Source organism: Dermacentor silvarum, chromosome 1 (genome assembly GCF_013339745.2).
Source record: "Dermacentor silvarum isolate Dsil-2018 chromosome 1, BIME_Dsil_1.4, whole genome shotgun sequence".
Lineage (NCBI taxonomy): Eukaryota > Metazoa > Arthropoda > Arachnida > Ixodida > Ixodidae > Dermacentor > Dermacentor silvarum.
In genome coordinates, this window is record NC_051154.1 from 50,407,653 (window position 1) to 50,417,552 (window position 9,900).

The window sequence follows — 9,900 nt, forward strand, 5'->3', positions numbered from 1 at the left end:
TTGGTTCCTTACATAAAGACTAGAGGTTAACTATAGATAAACGAGATATATAAATGTAAAAAATTTCGCAGTTTCGCCCGAAAGGCGAAGCATCCATTGCGATAGCAAATTAGCAGACAACTATACGAACTAACGATACTAGTCTTATCGTCCGTATAAACTTGTAAACATTCGCTTACTAACTAAATTAACAAGCATGGTGTCACGCATGCACAGGTAAACATGAACACATCACGCTCGATGACCGCGGAAACTCGCTGGAGTGACGAGGCGCGGCGGCGTCAGCGAGCGAATTGACCTTCGTGCCGTCTCTCGCTTCAACGCGAACTAAACGTCGAAAGCACAGCGCATACGAAGCTACCGGCGCTAGCTGCATTTTTTTTTCCCCACGTCGCAGATCGCTTCAAGGTACGGCGGCCGTGCGGCCGCGCGCCGTAAGCAGCCGCCGCCAGAGTAAAACGACCTCCTCCTCCATCCCCCACCCCCCGCACCTCGCGCGCGGTAGAAGGGCGCTATCGACCCGCCTTTCTCCCTCGCGCGGGCGAGGTTGAGCCGCGATCGTCGGCTGACCCTCGCAAGCTATCACTCACACATACAGCGTAGGTCGCGCGGCGCCGATGTTACCGTGTTTTGAGTTTATACGGAACCTCACAGCGACCTCCATGACCACTGCGACAACAGAAATGCGCTTGGAGTGTCCATATAATTGCTATCTCAAAAAAAAAAAAAAAAAAAAAGAAGAGAAAATAACTGCTAGGCTCCTTGCGATAATCGCAAAAAAGGGACATGGTGGTGGTAGTGGTGGTGTGTTATGGCTGATTTGTAGCTGGTGTAGCTTATTTCTGTACCTCACAACACGACCTTGAAACATAGAGACCTAAGGCTTCCGCCTTAAAAGCTTAGCAAGAAAGGTGGGTACGCACGCTTTAACGAAAATGCAACAACAATTCGTGAATATCACTCGTCCTACATTAAATACAATAAAATTACATGTCAGCAACTACAAAATCGTTTCGGGTGAATCGTGCGCATATGTGTCGGGTGTGCGAACAGCTATTCTGGCGACGTGGCAAAAAAGATGCGATGAAAAAAGCTTTTTAGTCTAAGGACAATGAGAATGTAATTCTCTATTTCACGGACAAAAAGGTTAATGTGCCGGGGTTTTCGTTTATCTCAGAAGCGACGGCACGAAATTTGTGGATTATAAGTGATTCGCGAACCTCCGTTTTATGGTGCGATTTCAAACTAGATTCAAGTAAGGTGCGGTTGGCTTGTCAAAAGAGGGGCCCGGGATAGCGACATGTTTGGATGGCGGAAGATGAGGAAGGCTCACGACATGCGATAAATGATTGTTAAAACGCAATATAAAGAGTGCTTCCGTTTGTCCAATGTACTGTAGCGTGTACGCTGCACATTCTAGCATACAGATAACATTGGTCGTGTCGCAGTCCAAGTTACCTTTTAGCTTAAGGCTTACATTTGACGCGGAGCTTATAGCACTCCGCGAAGTCGTCATGTGCGCGCGAACCTTGCACCGTGACTCGTGGCAAAGATGACAGCCTATGTGAATAGGTTTTGTCGTGTTAGAAGACGTTCTTATGTCACGTAAATTTTTTTTGATGGTCGGTAAACTGCACGCGGCGACTCCGGAAATACGTCTCTGAGGCGATTATTCTGCATGAGTATTTTACGATGTTTTTTAAGGATGACAATAACGTTTGGTATCGATGCAGAAACTCAATCAGTATGCCTTCGTTGCTCAACCCGCTTATTCAGTCTAAGTGCACTGCGGTACACTGCGTCGGCGCACTTAATCGCATCATTCACAATTAGGAGCGGATACTTTCCCATTATCAGGGCATCGCGAAGTCTGTCGCAGTTATTAATGAAATTGGAGTGTTCGGAACACAGCCGCTTGAAACGAAGTCCTTGGCTATAGAGTATGCTGGCTACCTTGAAAATGAAGGTACCGGTGTACGTCGGTAGGTATCTTATAAAATGTAGTTGTTAGTTTGTTGCCTCACAGGGACACTGTGACGTCCAGGAAACAGATCAGTAAGAATACGATTGCGAAAACCAAATCGATGAACAACCACATTGAAGTCCGCAATGAAAGCAAGAACTTCCGCCTCCTCGTGGTGCCGGAATAGAAAGATAACATCAATATACAGCGTTTATAGCAGTACGGCTTAGTTGACGCGTTGAAAGAAATTCATTTTCTAGTTGTCCCATCAACATATTAGAGTAATTCGGTCCTGTTTTAGTCCCCATTGAAGTGACACTCACTTGTATAACTTAGTGGGAATTCAGTAGGGACCAATATAAATATATAGACATACATCGTCATTTTAAACATAAACACACACGCACATTAAAACGCGCGATAACTGAAAAAAGCCATATTAAAGAAATTTATCAGTGACTTGTTTCCCAATATGAATAAAAACGCTACTATAGAAGGCTACGGACAGTTAACGTAGCCATTTAATACAGTACTTTCTGAAAACAAACGTCTCCGGGAACTTTTCCACTAGCTAATATAACAAAATTAAGCGCACAAAATATGGTATATGCGATGAAGCGCGCGCGCGCGTGCATCGAATGCAGGAGTCAAGATCCCGCAGGATAAGTTCGAAGTCGGCGATATTTTCGGTCTCGTAACCAAACTTCTGTTTTATATCTGCATAAGAGTTGAATCCGGTTAAGCAGTGCTCCGACGCTCAACCGCTGTCTCGTCGGAAGTTTTCAGTTACTGTCAATCACTTTGGAGTGGGTCGTCATTTGTCGAATGATCAAAATACCGGCGCCTCTCCTGCGTTACCGCACAAAAAGCTGTAACAGCAGCACGGCCAGCAGCGCAGCGCCTCAAAATGAGTCGCTTCACTGGGTCTGCGGACAATTCGCTGTTCTAGGCGGGCGGGTCAGCACGCGGCAGTGGGTCTTCGGCCGACGATTGTATCGATGGCTTGAATAGCCTGAAGCTTTCCAACATCGAACACGACAAGGAAAACAGAGAACCTTCTCAGCCGAAAGAGGTTGTACACCTTTTCTCCGAGAAAACAGAGAACCTTCTCAGCCGAAAGAGGTACACCTTTTCTCCCAGAAATGCAAGCCAACTCTGAGCCAGAGTGAACGTATGGACGCCTGCGCCGAGCCCGGAGGAACAACTCTGGCGCAGTATACTTGAAGCCACAGCAATGGCAGCCAGTGACTCTTCAGTTGACCATGGCAAGCTCGAGCACGTGTTGGGGTTGTTGGGCAGGTTCTCCGTCTTCCCTGCAAGGATGATAGGCACGCTGGGGCAGAAGCGGCGTACCTCCGGCCTCCCCGACTCCGGGTTGTTCTCCAGGGAGTCGGGCGAGTCGATGTTGAAGCGCGTCAGGAGCACGGCCGTCTCCGAGTACGACAACCGGCCGCAACCGGTCGTAGTCCACTTGCCGCCCCTCTTGCTTAGCCTTGGCGAGCTGGAGCAGCGTGTGCGGGTGGTTAGGGAGGTCCTTGTTGCTCCCCGCAAGGATGTTCGGCATGCTGGGGCAGAAACGGAGCACCTCCGGCCTCCCCGACTCCGGGTTGTTCTCCAGGGAGTCGGGCGAGTCGATGCTGAAGCGCGTCAGGAGCACGGCCGTCTCCGAGTACGACACCGGCCGCAACCGGTCGTAGTCCACTTGCCGCCCTTCTTGCTTAGCCTTGGCGAGCTGTAGCAGCGTGTGCGGGTGGTTAGGGAGGTCCTTGTTGCTCCCCGCAAGGATGGTCGGCATGCTGGGGCAGAAACGGAGCACACTCCGGCCTCCCCGACTCCGGGTTGTTCTCCAGGGAGTCGGGCGAGTCGATGCTGAAGCGCATCAGGATCACGGCCGTCTCCGAGTACGACACACGGCCGCAACCGGTCGTAGCCTACCTAGTGACTCGGCGCTTACCAAGAATAGGTGGTTGGCCAAGGCAGCAGACGAACGTCGACTAATGGCGCTGTACGGACGTTGTTAAGGCGGCCGACGTGGCGTGCCGTCTTCCCTGGCTAGGAGATGATCGAGCAGAGCCACAGATTCAGCGTCCAGCCTTGCCGAGATCGAGAGCGCGATCTCCTTGCTCGTGGCTCGAGAGGCGAGCTCACGGGATTGCCGATTGTTACAATGACGAGTGATGATGATCGATAGCTATGATGATGATGCTATATTCGCCCACTGGGTGGATGGCATAAAAAAGCAAGGGGTTCCCCAAGCCTCTCTGCTCAGGTACTACCCGGAAGAAGCATGGACTCCATGCCAGCTCCACAAGGGTTCCCGTGAGCAGCTGCTCTTGAAATGCAAGCTGAATTTTGAGATGAGGTAGCCTGTCCGCGTTTGGTAGGCACACAGCCATACACGTGCAGTAACTGAGCGTTGCGAAAGCGATTCTGCAGCTACTTATAGGTGTAAGGAAAGACAACCCCTACAGAGTTTTGGCTCGTCAAACTGCCGAGCTATACACACTCTATAACGAAAGAGAACGGCCATCATATTACATTTCAATGAATTCTCGGTCACTGTTCTATAAAACAATAAACTGCGAGTGTTGACGCGAAGAAGGTTCTCGAATTCCTAAAGCCACTACTTAAGATTTCGTTTTCCAGGAAGCCCGCCAACCGCCTCCTCTAAAATCTTATACGAAAAGCGACAAATAGCACTGAGACCTTCCGCAATATACCCACAGACACATCCAGAGGCTGGACTGGAGCTACCACCAAAACTTCGGCACAGCAATGCCAGTTTTCTGCACAGGCTTGGGCTGGCATTGGCGTTTACGCTTGATTACGTGAACTTAGTACGACGCAGTGAGTCTCCAAATTGCCAGCTGTGTGACATGCATAAATCTATAAAGCATGCACTCTGTTACTACGTCAGTACATCGAAGAGCGACAGAGGTTGACTGAGGCTCCTTTACATCTCGACATTCAACCATTGTCAGAGAACTGTGTATTGGGCCCATGGCGTGACTGCAGATTTCAGGTCATCCAGGCCTTACTTCTTAAAAGTACGGCTCTGCACTCCAGAGTATGAGTAGACTTGCCCGTTTGGTTTGGTGCCTATATGTATAGCACAACCCACTACGGGGGATTGGCCATGAATCGGGCAGCAGTGGGTAGAAAAGGTAGATGTAGATGCAGAGCCTTGGTGGGAGTGGCACATACCTACTCTGGGGGATTTGCCAAGAATCGGGTAGTTCGATATAACAATGAGAAAGGAGATTTATAAAATACTGCAAACATAAATTTGGGATACGTACGTATATGAGAATGAATAGGTAGAATATATCACATGACTTTAATATAATAAAGGAAATAATGAAAACTAAAAATATAAACAGCTAATAATCGATTTTGTAAAAATATTTCGGAACCCTAAGCACTGATTTTATCGTCTAAATCTTTCTGACCCTGCAATGAAATCCTGGATGGAATCGACAACCTTCCTGTCGCTGTGCCCAAGGGCCAAGGCCCGCAAAGATAGTAAATTTTGAACATTTAATTCTAATATAAGAAAGCGGAACGGTGTTTCTAAGGTTCTTTTCGCAATTCAGTATATCTTTGACAGACAATGAGAAAATGATCTAATGTTTCATGTCGTCCACAATAGGGACAGTTCGGTGAGGGAACCAGACCAGCTCTGTGTAGGTAAAAATTTAGAAATGGAATTCTGCAGCGTAGTCTAGTGATTGCGACTTCAAGTGATCGCGTTTGACAAAGTTTTCTATTCCAATAATGCGACAAGTGCTGAAAATCTGAGGAGTTTGTTAAAGAAGGGGCGTGAAATTCACGTAGCGTCATATTTTTTTCGAAATCTAGCCCCTATGATGAAAGCTGAAACCGGTAGGATTTGAATTACCGGGCCATTCAGGTACGCTTTCGCCAGCGAATCTGCCATTTCGTTTAGAAATAGGCCCTTATGCCCTGGTACCCACACCAATCTAATCAAAGCTAAGTGAAGGGGCACTAACGATCTGAAAGCTCGCAAAACCGGGGAATTATTGGAAGCCGTGAGGGAGAAGCACAGAGATAAAGAATCCGTCACGACCACTGCTGAACGTGTTGATGTATGTTGAGTTTACGGAGGGCTAGAACTACAGCTAAAAATTCCGCTAGAAAGATAAATACGAAGTCTGGGATGCGAAGCGAGAACGACCAGTCAAGAATAGGAGAAAAAATTCCAATTCCACACTTTTCTTCATTTTGGGAAGTGGCAGTGGCAATAACTGTCTTGATCGGAACGTGCAAAAAGTAATCATTTAAGATTGAGCTTAGCATACGGTAAGATAAAGCGTTAGCATTCTTAGGAAAAATATCATCGTACTGAATTTTAACGGAATTGGTGTTGTAAACAACAGGACTCACATCACGAATTTGGATGTTTAATTGATCTATAGGAGAGTTTGAATAAAAAGAATTTGTGGTGTGTGGAATCGCGGCCAGTACAAGCCGAAAAAACAAGTCCGACTGGGAGATGGCAGACTATTTGTGAACGCCTTATAGGGGATTCATATAGTCTTAAATATGACTGTACAGCTAATAATCGAAACCTCGTAACAAGAGAAGGGATCCTATCTTCCAGATGTAAAACTTCATTTGCTACAAATTTAGGTAGCCCTAAACATTGTCGCAAGGCCTGCCTCTCCAGAAGAACAAGGGGGCGAAGTTTATATGCAGGAGCTCCAGAGTACAATACACACACAAATTCCAATGCGGGGCGAACATACACGCGGTATATTATTAAAAGCGTTGCTCTTCGCATTCCTGATCGACTATTGCTCAGCCTACGCAGCAAGCCAACCACACGAACACCTTTTTTTGCGATATAGTCACTGTGCGCCTTTCAAGACAGTGAACCGTCATATATATCACGCTAAGATACTTGACGGTCTCTACTTGTGGGATAATATTTAGATGATAAGAGAGAGAAATATATATGGGGTCCTTTGAAGAAAACGCTAGCACTGATCATTTGTGAACGTTGAGACAGAGATGCATCGCATCAAGCCATCTTTCTGTAACAGTATGTCTGTAGTATTTGATAAAGTTTTTGGATGTAATTTGCCGATGAGAAAAATGCTGTCATCGGCGTACACATAAGTATGTACATCATCATGACATGGGATGGAACTCATTAGAATATTAAATAAGACTGGAGAAAGTACTGCCCCTTGTGGAACGCCTCTACTATTATATTATAATATAATAATATATTGGAAGGTATTTGGAAGGGTATTTGGAAGGGTATTTTGGAAGGTTATGTTCTGAAGCTGATTGATCAATATCACATGTTCAACACTGTCATATGCTTTTGAGATATCTAGAGTGACTAATGCCGCATACTGCCTTTGGCGCCGTGCCAACTGAATACGAGGAGGAGGAGGACTATATTTTAATGAAGAGAAGGGAGGAGAGGTCGGCCTGGAGAGCGTGTCTCTAGCCTGCTACTCCGCACTGGGGTAAGGGGAAGTGGGAGATACAGGGAGAGGTAGGTGGCAGGTGATTACGATATCGTACAATGAGCTACTATTTACACACGTTGTCTAATACGCTGTTCTGCACTTTTCACACACTACACGCGGGAGTGTTCTCCACGCAAAACGCCATGGCACAAACACATTTCGCACTTTCTTCACTTCTCAAGTCCTGACTTCACAGGTCCTAGAGACGACCCTCTAAGCCCGTCTCACACATAAAGTTCAAAAATGATCTTATGGTGCGCTGGGCATGATCAACTCTTCTCCACGCGCCTAATACCTTTGCTTTCGAAAAGGGGCGGGAGTTCTAACAGTCAACACTACGCTTTAGTGTCCTTGGCTCGGCCGCATATTGAGGGCATACGCAAAGTATGTGGTCCATTGTCTCGGGTGTGTCACAGCCGCTGCAACCAGGGTCCCGTTCTAGTCCAATTTTATGAAGGTATTTGCGAGTGTACGCCACACCAAGCCGTAATCGATGGATTAGTGTTTCCAGGCATCTCCGCATCCGAAGTGGAAGCCGGAATCGCAAACCGGCGTCAAGTCTATAGAGGTACTCTTGCCGATATTCGGGGTTGTCCCATTGTCGCGCCATAGACGTTTTGATGGCGTTATGTAGCAAGGCGTTGATGTCATAACGGGAAAAGAGAAGTTTTATAATCTTCCCGTCAGTGTGCGCTATTTTTGCTTCCGCGTCAACCTGCTCATTTCCGGCTATTCCACAGTGGCCGGGAATCCACTGCAGAGCAATGGTATGCCCGGATTGAGACTCCTCAGTAAGCCGAGCCATGATGTCGTAAATTAGACTACTATATGCGCTTTTGTGATTCATATAATTGCTTATGAGTTGCAGCGCCGGTTTTGAGTCGCAGAACACTGTCCAGTTAGCGAGGTTTTGTTGCAGTATGCAGCGGACTGCTTCTCGAACGCCGGTCAACTCAGCTGCTGTAGACGATGTTTTGTGTCCTATCTTGAACCGCTGCATAATCCCCATTGCAGGCACCATGTAAGCTGCCGCGGAAGAGGTCTGTGTAACAGAACCATCTGCAAAAACATGTTTGGGTATATCCGTATTTGTAAGCAATGTAGGATAACGCGAAATGTTTCAGACCCGCAAACGGCATTTTCGACTTTTTCGTTATTCGGGGATTGAGATTTTCACCGTCAGCTTTGCCATCGTCCAGAGTGGAACTTCCGGTATGTCATACGGTGCGAAATCCGATGGCAGTAGATCTCGTTGCGACAATAAGGCTTCTGAGTAGGCGGCGTCAGGCCGTATGCTTGTGACATTTGTCAGTGGATGATTCCTATGCCTAGTTATTAGCCTTAAATGCACTTGCATTGGCTCATGTTGCAGATAAACTCGAACTGGGCAGGCGCGTGCCTCTGCAATAGTGCCCCATGTGGAAGTACATCGTGGTAATCCTAGGCAAATTTTTAGTGCGCGAGCCTGAGCTCCTTCAAGTGGGCGGACGGCAGATGTACTAATCCGAGAAAGTACAGGTGAGCCGAGGTAGCCAACAAAAAGTGCCTGGTAGAGCAGCAGAAGTGATGATTGCGATCCGCCCCACGATTTTCCAGACATATGTCGAATGATTTGTGCAAAGCTGCCCCGCTTTTTTCTCAATACAGAGATGTGCTTCGACCAAGATAAGTCACGGTCGATGGTGACTCCGAGAAACTTGTAGTGGGTTACCGAAGGTATAATCTTGCCATCAATTATGACGGGGTAGCAGGCCAGTGACTTCCGTGTAAATGACATGACAACACTGTTTGTTGGTGAGAGCTGTAGTCTACGACTATTTAAGTATTGCGACGTTGTTGACCCTGCACACTGTAGCTTCGTTTGTACTTGTAAGCGCGTTAAGCTCGTGGTCCATATACAGATGTCATCTGCGTACACAAAAACCGAGACTGCGCCTATGAGTTCTTTGATGAGTCCAACGAGAACAACATGAAATAAGGTTGGGCTCAGTACACCTCCTTGAGGCACCCCACGGTAGACAGGATGGTTGCTTGTATGACCGTCTAGAGTTGTCATAAATATCGTTCTCTCTTGAAGATAGCTGGCTATCCACTGATGCATACGGCCACCAATGCCATATTATTCAAGGGCATTTAAAGTTGCATCATGTAGAACATTGTCAAATGCACCCTTGATATCCAGAGAGACAGCCGCCGTCAATCGACGGTGACGTTTCTGATGTTCAACAGTCGTTACTAGGTCAATAACGCTGTAGATTGACGACCTACCCTTTCGGAAACCTGTCATCGCGTCTGGATATATGCTTTCAAGGTCAATATGGGCCTGCCATATAGAGCACTGTGATCTGAAACCAATTTCTTTCAGACTCAGGATTGATCGTTCATCAAGAAAATTTATCAAACGAATATTGGTAACTCTTTCAATCAATTTTACAA

The 9,900-nt window shown here is 46.9% G+C and overlaps 1 protein-coding gene across 1 annotated transcript; it reads right to left on the minus strand.

Annotated features, from left to right (window-relative positions):
- Nucleotides 1-3,215: 3,215 nt before the first annotated feature.
- LOC125942826 (uncharacterized) lies at nucleotides 3,216-3,758 on the minus strand. The gene has a single exon (XM_049661068.1). The coding sequence runs from the start codon at nucleotides 3,756-3,758 to the stop codon at nucleotides 3,216-3,218; it is 543 nt and encodes a 180-aa protein (XP_049517025.1).
- Nucleotides 3,759-9,900: the final 6,142 nt, after the last annotated feature.

Excerpts from the sequence above, each read along its gene's own strand:
- LOC125942826 (XM_049661068.1), bottom strand. The coding sequence starts at position 3,758 with ATGCCGACCATCCTTGCGGGGAGCAACAAGGACCTCCCTAACCACCCG.